Source organism: Moschus berezovskii, chromosome 27 (genome assembly GCF_049115385.1).
Source record: "Moschus berezovskii isolate FMDL1 chromosome 27, NW_MosBer_1.0, whole genome shotgun sequence".
NCBI lineage: Eukaryota > Metazoa > Chordata > Mammalia > Artiodactyla > Moschidae > Moschus > Moschus berezovskii.
In genome coordinates, this window is record NC_142486.1 from 30283592 (window position 1) to 30302729 (window position 19138).

At 44.7% G+C, this 19138-nt stretch overlaps 1 protein-coding gene across 2 annotated transcripts in view; it reads right to left on the reverse strand.

Moving 5' to 3' along the window:
* Nucleotides 1-680: 680 nt before the first annotated feature.
* SHISA9 (shisa family member 9) overlaps nt 681-19138 on the reverse strand; it is a 359800-nt gene continuing 341342 nt past the window's right edge. For both annotated transcript variants that reach the window (XM_055408894.2, XM_088833122.1), the window contains one exon: nt 681-1063. In XM_055408894.2, the coding sequence (XP_055264869.2) occupies nt 681-1063 (383 nt within the window). The remainder of the gene's footprint in view (nt 1064-19138) is intronic.

Consider the following 19138-nt stretch of genomic DNA (forward strand, 5'->3'; position numbering starts at 1 on the left):
CTCTTTCCCATCACGGTAGGTGGGTTCAGGGTCTGTTTATTTTTTGTGAGTTTCAGTGTATGTTGTTTTTGCTTCCAACCTTGATGATGTGAAAAGTGCTAAAAGCACAGTGGTGGTGGTGGGGTCCAGTTACCATCTCATGCTTAGCAAAGTTCTGTGTCACCACTTCCTGGGATTAGGAAATGCTTATCACGGGCACACAGGACCCCTTTTCTCTACCCCCACCCTTTCCACCCTTTTCTCACTTTTTCACCCAGAAACAGACGACACGTGGTCAATGGTATATGTGCTCAACTGGACAATTTCTCTAAATTGTGCTACCTTTTTTTTTCATCATGGATTTCAGTTTCAAGTTAGGAGGAAAAGAAAAAAATCAGCCCCATGGTTTGGGCATGTGACGGCCACCTAAGCCCTGAAGTTGAAAGAGGGTGCCTCAGTTACTCCTAGGCTGTAGCGTGGACCGTCCACGCTCCAGTCTTGCTCAGCTGCCCGCTGACACACATTAGGCGGGACGCAGGAAAAGCATGATTCCATGTCACCAGTAGGTTTATCATCAGTTGGTGTGGAGGGTGAGTATGTAGGTGAGTGTGCTGGCGGGGGACAGGGAAGACGTGGGCTGGGGTATTTTTTTGCCTCTCTCAGTTGAGTGTGGTCTCCAGGATGTCCCCTGTGGCGACAGCTCAGACAGTCACTTCCGTTTTGCTGTTGGTGATGAAGTATGGCTGTGGGGGTGGGTAGTGCGGGGTGCGAGTTCCCAAGGGGTCGCTGGAGCCTGACTCAGCCGTGCCAAGCTTGCCCTTGTTCCCGTAAGCCTGTTGCCGCCGGAGAGACTGATCCTTGGGGTCCCAGCTCTTAAAGTTGGCAGTGGAGTTGTAGGCCAGGGGGTGGGGGGGCGTCTTGTTGGTGCGGGACTTCTGTCCATTCTGCTTGGCAGGGCCGTGCTCAGGGCTGAAAGCCCGCGGCTCATCCTCCACTCTTACGGGATGCAGAGGTAAGTTCCCCTTGGCAGCCAGCTCAGCCAGGTGCCGTCGCTTGGAGTAGAAGTCATCGTTTACCTTGTCGGCTGTACGATGGGACAGGTAGGTGCACGAAGGAGGGGAAGAGAGAGCAGAGAGAGGAGAGAGAGAAAGACAGTTAGGGATTGGCCAGGTCAACCCAAGAACAGCATCTCAGTGGGCCAACAGTCCAACGAGACACACACTAGAAACGCCACCTGGAGCAGACAGAAGGAAGGGAGACAGGGCCGTGTGTTTTTCACAAACAAGATCACGACCAAGAAGTGAGGGCGTCCCCAGTGCAATCTCTAGCTTCCCCCACCTCGACCCTTCTTCCCTCACCAGCACACCTAGCACTCTGCCCTCCTTGCCTTTCTCATAAAATGTCAGTGTTGTTTCATCATTATGAAAACGATACCTCCTCATTAGAGAAAATATTGAACACACTGAGAAATATTCATATCTATCAGCTACTGCACAAAACAATCGATATCAATCCTTGTGTACATTTTCTCTTGGTCTTCTCAACAGCTTCATTTTGAATTTGTATTAGTGCTTTTGTTTTTGCTTTCAGCAGTTAAGCAGACTGGTTAAATCCCACTTCTGACACGTACTAGCAGTGTAACTTTGATAAATAACTTTTATTACCATCAGCTTCTGCATTAGGAAAGTGGCTTCAATAAAAAGGTTATTTTATAGGTTTGTTTAGTGGGTTAAGTGATATGACATATGCAGTGTGCTTAGATGTGAGTCACCATTATTATCATCACTGTTATGAATAATTGTAATTTCCCACATAACTTTCTAACAAGCATTTCTTCATATTTTTATGAATCACTAACAAAGAACACTCAAATACCTACACAATACTTCAGTAAGCAGAACTGCAAAAGTCAATCAATTGTCCTATAGATGAACATTCAAGTAGGGTCAACATTTTGCTAATATAAATGAAGCTGAAATGAGAATTTTCTAGACTAAAGCTCTCTTTGTATTTAGAATTTTGAAAGGAAAATAATTCTTAAAGTATCTTTCAATCTCTATCAGAGGATGGAAAACTATAGCCCATAGATCAATCTATCTCCCACCGGTTTTTGTAAATAGTTTTACTGGAATCATCCCCAGGCCCATTCTGTTACCTGCTGTCTGTGGTCACTTTTGCTCTGCAGTAGTAGATTCGAGTACTTGTGACAGAGACTGCATAGGTTACATAGCCTGAAATATTTACTATCCAGCCCTGAAATGAATTATCTGAAGTAGAATTACTTGGCCAAAGGGTATAAATATTATTAAGGCCCTTTATACATATTGACAACTGTGCTGCAAAAGAATTTTACCAATTTCCACTTCAATCATTACACTTTAGAGCACTGAACGACTCATTTCTTTCTTTTTTTGTTGTTTCTTCCTTCCTTCCCTTCTTCCTTCTTTCTTTCTCTATTTATTTAATAAATTTCTGAGACTTTTATATTTTATTTTCTCTCACAATTCTTTTATTAGGAGAGCCTCTATACCTTTAAAATCACCACGTTAGCAATAAACTTTTGAACTTGCATCTCCCAGGAGCCCAGAAAAATGTGCTGCTCTTTTATCTACTCTTCTAACATCTCATACTGTTCCATGTATGAATGTATGTAAATTCATGGAGGTCATTGCCCTTCTATGTTTATTTTCTCATTTGATCCTTTCAACAACTACAAGAGGTGGTAAACATGGGGATTATGACATCTGCTTGACAGATCAGGAAACTTTCAAGCTAAGGCATGTGAAATTATTTAACTGAGGTTACTTACAGCTAGTGACTGAGCCAAAGTAGAATCTAACTCCAATAAGAGGCTATTTGATGCTTTTGGAAGGTTGCAGAGGGAAAGGTTTGCTTTCAGGAATGAGTGGACAAATATGCACCCCCACCCCCCTCTTCTTCTGTAGCAGACAGCACTCATTGAGCTCTTTCCTAGTAGGTGTGGCCTGTACCTAAACTTCTCAGCCCAATGCCCAAGAAGCCACATGTTAACTTTCTAGGCTCAAAACAGTTTAAGTTGGGTTTCTGTCTATGTTTAATACAACATCCCTGCATAATTCAATCTTTCAAGAGAATGCTCCCCTCTTCCTTGAATTCTAGAGCTATCTGAAGACACAGAATATCAATGCCAAAAGGAACCATGGGATAGCTACTGACATGGGAATGAGTTATTCAAGTTAATAGTAAAACTGCTGTCTTCTAGAGGAAAGTTCCAGGTTTCCAGTGCCATAATGTTTCAACAGAAGGATGCTCTGACACCGTCTCCTTGGACTTTAAAATTCATGTATCCAGTTATCTTCAGGACAGAGTCACTGGCATCGCCCACTCAAGGTGACCAAGCCTGAATACATCAACACCACTCAGTCTGTTCTTCAGGCTTTTCCTTCTCTCAAGAGTGGGAACACCAACTCTCTGGCTACTCAAGACAGGAACACAGGAGCAGGTGCTGATGTCATCTTCCTCTTCTCCCCAGCACAACTGCTAACCCAGAGGTCCTTCCAGCTGTATCTACCAAATGTTCCTCTAGCCCATGCAGCCAAAAGCCTATTTCTAAATGCAAAATTGACCATCTACCAAAACCTCTCCAAGCAATTTTGTTTAGTCATTCATCAAATAGGCATGGGCCAGGTGACAGACACTGGAAATATAAGGGAGAATGAGAAAAAGACAAACTCCCTGACCTCTTGGGGTGGATATTCTGCTAGGGAGGATGGAAAGTAACCAAATAATCCCACAAATTACATCAAAGTAGAAATATGATAAGTGTTGTGATCAAGTCTTTTGAGTATTTATAACAAGGTCTCTGAGCTGGTCAGAGAACCAGAAGTTGGAGTTGACATGTCTCACCCCTTCATTTACACCAGATGCTCTGATATTCATCTTTCAAGACTAAGCTAAGGTATCATTTCCGGATTCCCCCAGCTCCCTCAGCAACCCCTGCTGTCTCCATCATAGCACTGACTGTGCTGTTTTATAATTTTCCTCTTTCACATCTACTTGCTCTCACTAGACTGTGAGTGCTTTGAGAGCAGAAACCTTATCTTTCCAGCTGTGTGGCTCGTGGTTCTCCATGCTGGCAATGCATGGGAATCACATGGGAGAACTTTTAAAGCATTCACTTCTTCTTTTCCAATTTAGTTTCCTTTTCATTCTTTTTCTTGTCTGATTACTGTGGCTAGGACTCCCAATATTATGTTGAATAAAAGTGGCAAGAGTGGGCATCCTTTTCCTGTTCCTGATTTTAGCAGAAATGTTTTCAGCTTTTCACCATTGAATATGATGTTAGCTGTGGCTTTGTCATTTATGGTTTTTATTATGTTAGGTATGTTTCCTCTATGCCCACTTTCTGGAGAGTTTTTGTCATAAATGGATGTTGAATTTTATCAAAAGCTTTTTTTTTTCCATCACTGACTCAATGGACATGAGTTTGAGCAAACTCTGGGAGTTGCTGATGGACAGGGAAGCCTGGCGTGCTGCAGTCCATGGGGTCGCAAAGAGTCAGACACAACTGAGCAACTGACCTGAACTGATTGAGATGACCCTATGGATTTTATTCTTCAGTTTGTTAATGTGATGTGTCACACCGATTGATTTGCAGATACTGAAAAATCTTTGCATCCCTAAGATAAATCCCACTTGATCATGGTGTGTGATTTTTATAGAATTACAGATTCCTGGATCCCTCCCCCAAACAATTTCATCAGAATTTCTGAGGGCGTGGCCCAGTAATTTTTTTTTTTTTGAAAGCCTCCCTAGATGATTCTAATGTACAGCCCATGTTGAGAACCACAGATACAGCCCTGGTGTCTAGCATGCTGGCTGTACATACTTTTTTTAATTAAAAAAGAAGTGATTACTCACTTTACTTTTCTTATCTCCAGCTGCCTCCCAGCTCAGGCACCCCTCCGTCATATAAAGGTTGACAAAGTCAGATCCCTCCATGACAGGTCGTTCTCCAGGGCGTGTGTCACAGCTGCCTTTCTACATTTGTTTAGTCAGTTCATTCATTATTGTCTAACTCTTCCACTAGAGTTTCGAGAAAGAGAGCCCAGGTCTGATTTTTGCCCACCATTTTATAAGCAATGTCCAACCCAGTTCCTAACAGATGTTAGATATGCAATAAATGTTCAGTGAATAAATTATGATCAAAATACAAAGCACCGGTAATATCAGGACAACAGTAGGAGTGGAAGTTCTTTTCCCTCTTTTAGTCTTTTGCTAAAAGTCTCACCCACCATCATTCTGCACCCCCAGCATCATTCAGAACCATTTATCCCCATATACCTCTTTCCAATCAATGGACTAATCAGCTCAGATCAAGGGATGCATTTGAGGCTTCCTATTTCTGACAAACCCAGGAAACTGATTGTGAAGCAGGTGTGCCAATAAATTGGCAAGTTGATATCCTCTTAAAAAGTTCTAGATAAAAAAAAGAAAGAAGGCTGAGCACCAAAGAATTGATGCCTTCAAACTGTGAGGCTAAAGAAGACTCCTGAGAGTCCCCTTGGACTACAAGAAAATCAAATTAGTCAATCCTAAAGGAAATCAACCCTGGATATTCATTGAAAGGACTGATGCTAAAGCTGAAGCTCCAATATTTGGCCACCTGGTGTGAAGAGCTGACCCATTGGAAAATACCCTGATGCTGGGAGAGATTGAGGGCAGGAGGAAAAGCAGACAACAGAGGATGAAACGGCTGGATGGCATCACTGACTCAATGGACATGTTTTGAGAAAACTCTGGGAGATAGTGAAGGACAGGGAAGCCTGATGCTGCAGTTCATGGTGTTTCAAAGAGTCAGACACAACTTAATAACTGAAAAACAAAAATAGTCATAAAGGCAACTCTTGCCATATCAGTGCTGGTGTGAGAAGTAGCCCCCACTAAGAAGTCATGGAGTTCCACATGGAGAACCTACATCCTTCTCCACACTCAGCCCTGAATAGGTCTCTTGGTGAACTTGGCACTGGGAAACCCCTGAGCTCTGAAAATGTTTGGTATGTGGTGCAAAGGTGGAATCAGAACCTGAGTATATGAGATGTTGGTAATTTCAACCTTCTATATTGCTATTTCTTTTGGTGTAAAATGAGGATAAAATAAGTAATATGAGGTTTATTGTTAGGAATAAATTATATGAGACATAGAAGCTATATAGCATAATTCTGAAAGAGAGTAACTATTCAAGACATCTATTTTGTCTGTCTTCTGGTTTATGAAGGAGGCACTGGATTAAATCCAACATTTACTGAGCATTCTGTGCCAGACATCCTGCTAAGCACAAAGGAAGCAGTCATCCAAACCAACCATCCTTCCTTCCTTTCTTCTTTCCCTCTTTGCTTCCTTCTACTTTCCATGTGTTTGACAGGTGCCTAGTTTTCACTATGAGATGACATAAGAAAGGGCCTTTTCCACTTGGGATGAGGGGCTGGCTAGGGAATGCTTCATTGTGGATGCTCTTTTAGGTGGCATCTGATTGGAGAAGGAAATGGCAACCCACTCCAGTGTTCTTGCCTGGAGAATCCCAGGGAAGGGGGAGCCTGGTGGGCTTCCGTCTATGGGGTCACACAGAGTCGGACACTACTGAAGTGACTTAGCAGCAGCAGCAACAGCAGAAGGTAAAAATTAGCAGAAACAGCACCCAGGTGAAGGCACATAGGGTGTATTGCAAAAGTGGCTGTAATACTTTGCAATTTCTTCCAGTAGGAGGTAGAGTCTATTTCCCCACCTTTGGAATATGACCTGACCTTGTGATTGGCTTTAATAAGTAGACCGTAGCAGAAATGATGTTACACACATCCCAAATCTGTGCTTTTAGAAGTTGTACCGCTTCTGCTATCAGGCTCTTGGAACCCTGCCTCCATGTGCAAAAAGAAGTCCAGGTTAGCCTCCTGAAGGATGAGAAACCTGAATTCCAGTTGCCCACGTTCACCACAGCCAACAGCAGCCTGGTACCTGCCAGATACCAAGTGAGGCCATCCTAGACCATTAGCCCACCTGCCATTAGCCATAGAGATACCATACAGCCATTCGCCCACCTGCCAGCTGACCACAGATACCAAGAAGGCCTGGACAAGAACAGCCAAGTCAGCCCAAACCAGAATAATTGCCCAGCTAACCCAGAACCACAAGCCATATAAACAGTTTCTATGTTAAGCCACTAAATTTGGGGGTAATTTGTTATGCAGCAGCAGATAACTGATTCAGAACAACATTTACAAAAGCCCTGAGGTGGGGAGTAGCATGGTGGTTTCAAAAAGGATGTCTATGTAATAAAGTGAAGAAAACAAGGGGTTATCAGATCATCTAATGTTCTGTAGGGAGGATTATAATACTCACATCTATTGTCTGATATCCTCCCTTCATAAGACTCAGAGGTGTTTTCTACAAGTGCAGGGCAAGTACAGACTTGCTGCCTCGGGTGTGAAACTGTCCTTTAAAGAGTTATTTTCAAGATTATTTCAACAAGGATGTGGTGTTCTGAACAGGTGGATGAACTGTTCCCATAGTCAGAAGATGCAATTTTCGTGGAATCCTCTTTCTCATCCCCTCTGATTTAGGTATCAAGGACAGGAAAGAAATGCTTACCTGGCCACTGTCAGCTTTGTGCATTATGGTCCCTGTCTTAGTATATTAAAAAGCTACTTGTGAGAGAAATCACAGATTCATTGAGCAGCTTTGTAAGCCCTGTTAGTAAATGCATTAACCTAATCATCTCGGGTATCTCGTGGGCAGATGGCTAACAAGCCAACCAGGAAACAGATGTGTGAGGCTTTCAACAACACTGGTCCTCTCCGTTTTGATTTTTCTTCATTTAAAGAGAGGAAGAAAGAATGAAAAAGGTGCTTTCCTTCCAATAAGCCTAATTGCCTTGAAGGAACCAAGGCTATAAAATTAAACTGTACCTTCCTCCATCTGTCTCTCTCTTAATTAGCAGCAGACACGGGTACAGGTGCTGGGTGGGATGGAGCTTTGCCTCCATGGAGATAGAGAGAGTCAAGGTAATAACCAGTTTTCAAAACAAGCTACACAGCTGAGGGTCTCAGCAGGTGGCCTCCCACCTCCCTTCTTTCCTTGGGACAAAGGTTTCTTAAGGAGAGGCTCCCACAGATCTTCTCAGTTGGTGTTCATCTTGGGTCTCAGCTGATGGATTTCACCTGGTAAGCAATGTCCCGACCTAGGCTTTCACTGCTGCTGCTGCTGCTGCTAAGTCACTTCAGTCGTGTCCGACTCTGTGCGACCCCATGGACGGCAGCCCACTAGGCTCCGCCATCCCTGGGATTCTCCAGGCAAGAACACTGGAGTGGGTTGCCATTTCCTTCTCCAATGTGTGAAAGTGAAGTTGCTCAGTCTTGTCCGACTAGTAGCGACCCCATGGACTGTAGCCCACCAGGCTCCTCTGTCCATGGGATTTTCTAGGCAAGAGTACTGGAGTGGCTTGCCATTGCCTTCTCCGAGGCTTTCACTAACTCCCCACATATCCCTATCTTTGGTCCAAGAATATAGCAAAATAAGCCTCCCATCACATTTACAAATCCAATCCAAATAATTTGCATGACTTGGTCTGCCTGACCTGATCCCTGGCTGTTGATCCACCCTCATCCTTCCCACACTTGCTATGACCTCACTTAGTGTACTGGTTTCCCAGGGCTTCCATAGCACAAGCTGCCACCAACTAGGCAACTCCAAACAACAGAAATGGATTCTTTTCCAGTTCTGGAGGCCAGGTGTCAGTGGGTCTGTGCTCCTTTTACAGGCTCTAGTGCAGCGTCCTTCCTTGTCTCTTCTGGCTTCCAGTGGTGGCGGTAATCCCGGCATTCTCTGCCTGTCTCAGCATCTCCTGGCTTTGCCTCTGACTTCACAGGACTCTCCTCTGTGTGTGTCTATGTGCCCAACTTCCAATTTGTTCTGTTTCTCGAGTACATCATCCACATTGTGGAAGGCTTTGTGACCTGGGCTTCACAGGGATAGAAAGACTGGAGCTTCTGGGGCAGGAGAACCAGGTTGCTGCCAGCTCCAAACCCCTGGCTGGAAACCTGCAGAGGCTTGACCATTTTCTATCACCCATAGCTCAGGGGAGCTAGGATGGAGGCAGGTGCAGGAGGCGGGGATTGGTTAAAGAGACTGCCTGGAGACAGCAGCAGGCTGTACTGATGCACCTCCCTCCCAGCTCCCCCAGCAGTAACCTGTAATCTGACTAAGAGATCACCTTTAAATGTATGCTCTGCCCCAGGTACCCATATAGGGAATGGACATTTGTTACCCCACTTAATACTCTCAAGCACTTCCCTGGTGGCTCAGATGGTAAAGAATCTGCCTACAGTGCAGTAGGACCCGGGTTTGATCCCTGAGTTGTGAAGATCCCTTGGAGAAGGGAATGGCTACCCACTCCAGTATTCTTGCCTGGAGAATTCCATGGACAGAGGAGCCTGGCAGGGTACAGTCCATGGTGTCGCAAAGAGGTGGATACAACTGAGCGACTAACACTTTCACTTTCACACTCCCAATATCCTAATGAGATTGGTACTATTATTGGTCTCCTTTTATAAATGGGGAAACTGAAACAACAGAGCTTTGGCAACATGTCCAAGTGACAATGCTGGGATCTGAATCCAGGGAACCTGGCTGAATTCCAAGTATCTTAGAATTTAAAAATCTGTGGCAACCACACTCACCACTATTTAACCATCTGCCCACCTGATAGAAGAAACTCTTGTTTCCTTAACAAGTTTCTATCCACTAGAAAACATTTTCCCCAAACTCCAAAGAAGATGAAGGGCAGAGTGAAAATTACATGGAGAAAACACTTTCCTTGATTCTTCCTCTCAAAACACTAGGGATTGAGATATACATATAAATCTTGCTCACACAAGGCGATATCAAAATATCACAACTGGAAATCTCATGAAGTCTCAAATTTTTCCTGAAGGCAAGATATGTTTGTTGCTTTCTTCCTTAAAGTGGGGCAGGAGAAAGGGAGCTGGGATGTCATAGACTGCCTGCCAGGTCCTCAACACTCAGCTGGCTACTGCATTAAGGAGTGTGGGTCTCACCTCCTCTGAGATGCACTGGCATTGGCTGGAGTGCTGGCCAGTCACCAACCACAAGTGGTTTCCTTGTGGAAATCCAGCAAAGCTGGTTTAGGTAAGATGCTGTATGCTTCTCATAGAACTGGGAGGAGTCTGAAGCTTCATCATTGCTCCAACCAGGCACATCCAGGTGCTTTAGATGAATCATCTCATTTAATTGGCTCCCTGCCCCACCCCAAGCCAATGAGGTGGATGTGGTTGCCTGGGTGTTTCATGCTACATCACACTGATTCTCTCCATGACAATGTAGAGAGATCCCATTCTGAGATATTCACCAATATTCTCTTCCCTCTGCTTCCACTCTCCCCTCCCCAGCACTCAGAGCAGAGATCACTTTTGATGGTGACAAAGGGTTCCCAGAGTTGCTTCTGAATCCTATACTGAGATTTCAACAGCCACAGTAGGGTCTTGGAGGATGAGACTTCAGCAATAAGATCTGGGAAGGCTGAGAGAGAAGGAAAGATTAATGAGACTGAGAGCCTGGAGGATTCAGTGCATCAGGTTTATACAGCAGATAGCAGAGTTTGGAAGAATGTACCCTTGCTTTTTGTAACTGTAGAATCTTCTTTACAAAACAGTAGAAAGAACATGAACTTGGAAAGCACACGGACCTGAGTTCAAATCTCAGTGAATAAGCTGGAGGCCTTAAGAAAGTTATCTAAGTTCCTCAAAGCTTCCCCAATAAAATTGAAAATAAAATAACAATGCTGGGTGATTTTCATTGTTATATGGCAGAAACCAACACAGGATTGTAAAATAATTATCCTCTGATAAAAAAAAAAATAATGCCTATGTCAAGAAACACCTGGTGGCCTTGGAGCACAGAATGAAGCAGGGCAAAGGCTAATAGAGTTTTGTCAAGAGAACGCACTGGTCATAGCAAACACCCTCTTCCAACAACACAAGAGAAGACTCTACACATGGACATCACCAGACGGTCAACACCGAAATCAGATTGATTATATTCTTTGCAGCCAAAGATGGAGAAGCTCTATACAGTTAGCAAAAACAAGACCAGGAGCTGACTGTGGCTCAGATCATGAACTCCTTATTGCCAAATTCAGACTGAAATTGAAGAAAGTAGGGAAAACCACTAGACCATTCAGATATTACCTAAATCAAATCCCTTATGATTATACACTGGAAGTGAGAAATAGATTTAAGGGACTAGATCTGATAAATAGAGTGTCTGATGAACTCTGGACGTAGGTTCGTGACATTGTACAGGAGACAGGGACCAAGACCATCCCCATGGAAAAGAAATGCAAAAAAGAAAAAATGGCTGTCTGAGGAGGCCTTACAAATAGCTGTGAAAAGAAGAGAAGTGAAAAGCAAAGGGGAAAAGGAAGGATATAAGCATCTGAATGCAGAGTTCCAAAGAATAGCAAGGAGAGATAAGAAAGCCTTTCTCAGCGATCAATGCAAAGAAATAGAGGAAAACAACAGAATAGGAAAAACAAGAGATCTCTTCAAGAAAATTAGAGATACCAAGGGAACATTTCATGCAAAGGTGGGCTCAATAAAGGACAGAAATGGTATGGACCTAACAGAAGCAGAAGATATTAAGAAGAGGTGGCAAGAATACACAGAAGTGAAGTGAAGTCGCTCAGTCATGTCCAACTCTTTGCAATCCCATGGACTGTAGCCTACCAGGCTTCTCTGTCCATGGGATTTTCCAGGCAAGAGTACTAGAGTGGGGTGCCATTTACACAGAAGAACTGTACAAAAAAGATCTTCACGACCAAGATAATCATGATGGTGTGATCACTCACCTAGAGCCAGACATCCTGGAATGTGAAGTCAAGTGGGCCTTAGAAAGCATCACTACGAACAAAGCTAGTGGAGGTGATGGAATTCTAGTTGAATAATTTCAAATCTTGAAAGATGATGCTGTGAAAGGGCTGCACTCAATATGCCAGCAGATTTGGAAAACTCAGCAGTGGCCACAGGACTGGAAAAGGTCAGTCTTCATTCCAATCCCAAAGAAAGGCAATGCCAAAGAATGCTCAAACTACCGCACAATTGCACTCATCTCACACGCAAGTAAAGTCATGCTCAAAATTCTCCAAGCCAGGCTTCAGCAATATGTGAACTGTGAACTTCCAGATGTTCAAGCAGGCTTTAGAAAAGGCAGAGGAACTGGAGATCAAATTGCCAACATCCACTGGATCATGGAGAAAGCAAGAAAGTTCCAGAAAAACATCTATTTCTGCTTCATTGACTATGCCAAAGCCTTTGACTGTGTGGATCATAATAAACTGTGGAAAATTCTGAAAGAAATGGGAATACCAGACCACCTGACCTGCCTCTTGAGAAACCTGTATGCAGGTCAGGAAGCAACAGTTAGAACTGGACATGGAACAACACACTGGTTCCAAATAGGAAAAGGAGTACGTCAAGGCTGTATATTGTCACCTTGCTTATTTAACTTATATGCAGAGTACATCATGAGGAATGCTGGGCTGGAAGAAGCACAAGCTGGAATCAAGATTGCTGGGAGAAATCTCAATAACCTCAGATATGCAGATGACACCACCCTTACGGCAGAAAGTGAAGAGGAACTCAAAAGCCTTTTGATGAAAGTGAAAGAGGAGAGTGAAAAGGTTGGCTTGAAGCTCAACATTCAGAAAACTAAGATCATGCCATCTGGTCCCATCACTTCATGGGAAATAGATGGGCAAACAGTGGAAACAGTGTCAGACTTTATTTTTTGGGGCTCCAAAATCACTGCAGATGCTGATTTCAGCCATGAAATTAAAAGATGCTTACTCCTTGGAAGGAAAGTTATGACCAACCTAGATAGCATATTAAAAAGCAGAGACATTACTTTGCCAACCAAGGTCTGTCTAGTCAAGGCTATGGTTTTTCCTGTGGTCATGTATGGATGTGAGAGTTGGACTGTGAAGAAAGTTGATCACTGAAGAATTGATGCTTTTGAACTGTGGTGTTGGAGAAGACTCTTGAGAGTCCCTTGGACTGCAAGGTGATCCAACCAGTCCATTCTAAAGGAGATCAATCCTGGGTGTTCATTGGAAGGACTGATGCTAAAGCTGAAACTCCAATACTTTGGCCACCTCACGCGAAGAGTTGACTCACTGGAAAAGACGCTGATGCTGGGAGGGATCAGTAGCAGGAGGAGAAGGGGACGACAGATAATAAGATGGCTGGATGGCATCACCAACTCAATGGACATGAGTTTGAGTGAACTCCGGGAGTTGGTGATGGACAGGGAGGCCTGGTGTGCTGTGATTCATGGGGTCGCAAAGAGTCGGACACGACTGAGTGACTGAACTGAACTGATGTGGTAGGGGGTTAGGGCATTTAAGGGCATCGTGTGAACTATACTGTATAATATGAAGTACCAATGTCCTTGCTTTATGGTAGGTATTCATTAGACAGTAGCCACTATTGCTTCATTGTCAAAAAATAAAAGAATATAAAATGAGGATAAGAAGACCTACTCTGCAGAGTGCAGCAGAGAAGTAAATAAGACAAGGCATGAAAACAGAAACCACTACGCATGTGCACAGTAGGACTCCTTAAATGTATACCCCACATGAGACGATATTGTAAACACTGCTACTTGTCTCCCCAAGAACTCTTCTACCATTTTTTTCTGGGCACATGCCACCCAGCCCTAGATTTCCCCAGCCTTCTTAGAAGCTAAACTTGGCCATGTGGCTGATCTCTCACCAATGGAATGTTAGCAAAAGTGATGCATTCAATTTCCACTTCACATTACTCACTTAAAAGAAAACTGGTTGCCCTTGGTGTCCTATCTCCCCCTTCCCATAGGCAATGACATCAACTAACTACAACAGTGCAGACATGGACAATGCAGTAGAGAGGGTCTGCAGAGCAACAATGTTGCAGGAACCTGGGTCCTTGAGTGACAGCTTGGAGTACATAGCCCTACCAGTCTGGACCACTCCCTTTGGGGCTATGACATGAAACAGAAATATATTTCTTTCTTTTAAGCCACCCTATTTAGGGGGCCTTTTGGTTCACTAGGACAGTACTGACCTTTTATTTATATAGAGATGTTTTCTTGGTCTCTACATTATTTCTCTCCATCAAAAGCTGAATTAAAAAAAAGGGGGGGGGGAACCAGTTCATGTTAAAAAAAAACACCCAGGTATTTCTCTCTTCTTTGAAATGCATGCTCTAAAGCTATAGAGGCTTCTGGGGCTGTCTCAGCAGGCAGAAATAAGAAAGGCAGAAAAAAAAAAGCCCAGCTTCCCAGGCAGAGGAGAGCCAGGAGGAAGATGGAAAGATTTGTCTTTATGGCAAATCAGCCCCATTTCACCTGGTTAAGGACCTCACTCCAGAGATACAAGGAGGGAAAATCACATTTGAATCAGTTTCTAATGAAACCCAGGACTCCTGGCTGTTCCTATAGGGCTGCACATCTTTCCTGAAGCCTCATCTCTCCAAGAGAGAAAACTGGAGATAGAAGAACAGGGGCCTGGCCCTTTATGTCTCTGCCCTGAGGGCTCCCATGTGGAGGTCCTGCTACCTTTGTTGAGAGGGTTCTGAAACAGTTCCTGGCTTGGGCTTTGCACCAAAGTTGTCCACCTACACCATTGGCCCCTTGGTTGTGGCTGCAGGGAGCTCTCTGTGAATGTCTTGCTGCCATCGGACCTATGAAACCTCAAGCCCTCAGTCTCTTCCCTTAGGCAGCCCTGCTGAACAGTCACTACTTTCTGAAAGGCTACTGAACAAAGACAGATGGCCTCACTGTCCATCCGTGGCTGACCATAGCATCCCGTCTTGAAAGGTCCTAGATGGAAACTGTACACTCATTCACTGCCTTATTCATGCTGCTCCATAGATGGAGATATTTCGTTTTAGAAATTCATTACTTGGTTTCTCTTATGATCAGCCTCCCAGCTGATGAAATTTTACACATCTGGTGATTTTTTAAAGGGAGGAAATAAAGGTTAATTCTCCTTAATCCTACCTACCTCCTTCCAATGTACTGTAGCAAAGGACCATCTCAGAGTAGATGATGAGATTTGGTACCCTGTGTTAGATGAATGCGTGAAGGACCTCCATTCTTCTCTGTTCCCTATATCCAAATTATTTTTATGTGACTTTGAAATTCACACCCCAAAAGAAGGATCTCGTTTCCTCACCACTGGATTCCAAGTCATCCATGTGACCAGTGAAGTTGAGCAGACATGACACACACAGAAGTTTGAGAAGTGCTTTTTGGCATTTGGCTGCTCTCTTGCACCTTTGTCCCCACCATGAGAACACGTCTGTGCTACGCTCCCTGAGGTTGAAAGACACCTGGAGCAGAACCACGTCACCCAGGTCTTTCCAGCTGAAACGAGTCTACATTAGCCAACATTCAGCCAACCCCCAGAGATATGGGTGAGCCCAGCTGCGATCACAAGAACCTCCTGTGTCAGCATCAACCACTGGCACTTAGACCCTGACCCCAATAAGTGCTGAGCTAAATAATGTTAAGGCATGAGGTTTGAGGTTGCTTGTTATGCAGCATTAGTGTAACAATGGATGGTGGTTTACTCACTAAGTTGTGTCCGACTCTTGTGACCCCGTGGACAGTAGCCTGCCAGACTCCTCTGTCCATGGCATTCTTCAGGCAAGAATACTGGAGTGGGTCGCATTCACTCACCCTACTCCCAGGAAGAGCCCCAATTCCCAGATGGGGATCATGTTGCCTCTACTCTAAATCCACATGGTTTGGATGACATACCCCTCCACTCCTTACCCCCAGCCATTCTCCAGTGACGACAAATAACCCATTTCATGACCCTCACCATAACAATTTGTTCAGAGGTGAGTGGTCACATGACAAGGTAGTCAATCAGAGGAAAGCCTGGGATCTTTACTTATGGAGACAGAGGGGCCAATGAGATCAAGGATCCCTGTCTTCCATTTATAGGAAAAGCAACCAGAGCTGTGGGCTCCACATGACAGCCAACAGAATAGAAGCAGCACTGGATCTACACACAGGCTTCCTGACTTCCACCTGGTTGATTTTTCTGCTATTTCCCACAGCTTCTTCAGAAAAGACAAGATTCCCTCAAATGTAATGCCCAACTCCATTTAATAATTTATTAATAAAATGTATGCTGTGTGTCTATTATATGCCAGGGCCACCATGCAAGATTTGGGTGAATTTAGCATGAATGGCCAGAGAAGGCAATGGCAACCCACTCCGGTACTCTTGCCTGGAAAATCCCATGGATGGTGGAGGAGCCTGGTAGGCTGCAGTCCATGGGGTCACTAAGAGTCGGGCATGACTGAGCGACTTCACTTTCACTTTTCACTTTCATGCATTGGAGAAGGAAATGGCAACCCACTCCAGTATTCTTGCCTGGAGAATCCCAGGGACAGGGAGCTTGGTGGGCTGCCGTCTATGGGGTCGCACAGAGTCGGACATGACTGAAGCAACTTAGCAGCAGCAGCATGAATGGCATCTAGCCAGCTTAGCCTCAGTACGTACATGCTTCAGTCATGTCCAACTCTTTGAGATGCTATGCAGTGTAGCCAGCCAGGCTCCTCTGTCCATGGGATTCTCCAGGCAAGAATAGTGGAGTGGGTTGCCATGCCCTCCTCCAGGGGACCTTCCCAACTCAGGAATCAAACTCGTGTCTCTTGTGTCTCCTACACTGGCAGGCATTTTGTTTGTTTGTTTGTTTTTACCAATAGCGCCACCTGGGAAGTCCTTAGCCTCAGAAGGACACACTCAAACTAGTACCCAGGACTGGGCACTCGGACCTCCAACAGTGACCACTAGGGGAAGACTTGCCTGGAAAACGTCAGGTATTAAAAAACAAATAAGAGTAGTACAAGGTGGGCTACCACAGCAGCGCAGCAGTACAAGAATCTGCCTGCAATGCAGGAGCCACAGGAGACGCAAGTTTGATCCCTGAATCAGGAAGATCCCCCTGCAGGAGGGCATGGCAACCCACTCCAGTATTCTTGCCTGGGAAATCCCATGGACAGAGGAGCCTGGCAGGCTATAGTAGATAGGATTACAAAGAGTCGGACACGACTGAAGAGACTGTACGCAGACATGCCCACAGTGCAAACTGGTAAGATCTGTTTTGCCATTTCCTAGCAGATAGGATTCCCCTCCAAAATCAGTCAGCACAAGTGAAAGCAGGACACTGGATCTTCAGGGACCTTGTCCTCTCTCCTTCTCAGCCGCTGCTGCTGTTGCTCAGTCACTTCAGTCGTGTCCGACTCTGTGCGACCCCATAGACGGAAGCCCACCAGGCTCCCCCGTCCCTGGGATTCTCCAGGCAAGAACACTGGAGCGGGTTGCCATTTCCTTCTCCAATGTGTGAAAGTGAAGTCGCTCAGTCGTGTCCGACCCTTAGCGACCCCACGGACTGCAGCCTATCAGGCCCCTCCATCCATGGGATTTTCTAGGCAAGAGTACTGGAGTGGCTTGCCATTGCCTTCTCTGCCTTCTCAGCTACTACTTCTTTATCCAACCTCCCCTGGACACAGTCATCCCTCACCTGGCGTCTGTAAAGTGGGTTCATGGCAAAATTCACACTCTGGATGTTAAGACATGAACTGGCTTTACTGATAGAAAAGAGATCAGATGTCAAAAATGTTTGAGGGACTTCCCTGTTAGTGCAGTGGTTAATCTGCCTTCCAAGGCAGAGGACACAGGTTCGATTCCTGGTTGGGGAATTAAGATTCCACATGCCACAGGGCAACTACTGAGCCCACACACCACAACTAAGACCCAATGCAGCCAAATAAATAAATAAATTTTTAAAGTGTTTGGGAAATGATGGATTTTACAGAGTTTGATAGTTTCTTTACCATGAGGTTTTCCAGAACTTTAATTTGCTCACATGATAATATCAGTATTAATAATATCAGTTACTATGTCAGGTGTTTTCACTTTCAACACACCAGGCACCGTGACATGTATTGTACGTTATCTCATCTTATCCTCACAACAACCTGAGGAGGGAGGTGATAGTGATATGGCCACCTTGTAGATCAGAAATGAGGGGCTCAGAGAGGTTGAATGACTTGGAGAAAGTAACAAGATGGGGCTATGAAAGGAGCCCAGGTGTGTCTGAAGCTAAGCCCATCATGTCCTGCTTATACCTCCCTTTCAAGAAGCTGGCATGCGTGCTCTGTCAATCACTAAGTCGCGTCTGACTGTTTATGACCCCATGGACTGTAGCCTGCCAGACTCCTCTGTCCATGGCATTTCCCAGACAAGAATACTGGAGTGGGTTACCATTTCCTTTTCCAAGGGAACCTTTCTGACCCAGGGATCAAATCCATGTCTCCTGCATTGGCAGGCGGGTTCTTTGCCACTGAGCCACTGAGGAAATCCTCAAGAAGCTAACAGGTGTACAAACCCCTGACCTGTTACCACACCTTAGGCAGATTGAGGGTCTGGAGGTTGAGTAGAAAACAAGAGGGGAAGACCAGTGACCCCAGAGGTCCCCTCTCTGGAACCTCTTTTCTTCTCCCCTGATAAAGCAGAATAAATAAAGGTGCATTTGGCAGGACAGGTGAATTTAGCCTGGTTGGAGTAGAAAAATAGCCTCTAAGCCCTTGCTTCTGACCCATCCTGAAATATTTTCTAAATGCATCTGACAATAACAGGCTGATATCAGGACACAGATGCTGTCACAGGCATCGTAATGGCTTTGTTTTTCACAAGGGAAGGAAAAAAAAAGTTTACGCCTCAAATTAGCAGGTCTGTCAAGTTCCAAATTGTTTGCATTTCTAAAAATGGACGTTGACATGTGAATAGTTATTATTTAATACAAGACCCAAAAATCTGCCTTTCCCAAGGCAACAACTGGGTGATCAAGGGATTCTCATTAGACACGAGGGTCTAAAGCTCTCTCTCTCCCAATTCTGGAATAAGGGGCTGCCCTCTCCATTCCCCCCTCTTTGCTGAGGCTGCTTATGAGCCTCTGGGATTCTGGTCAAACTACCCTATTCAGAACTCTCAAGCCACAGAAAGATGCTTGGAGATCCATTCAAAGGGTCTTAGGGTCTTAGTTTCCCAGCAAGAT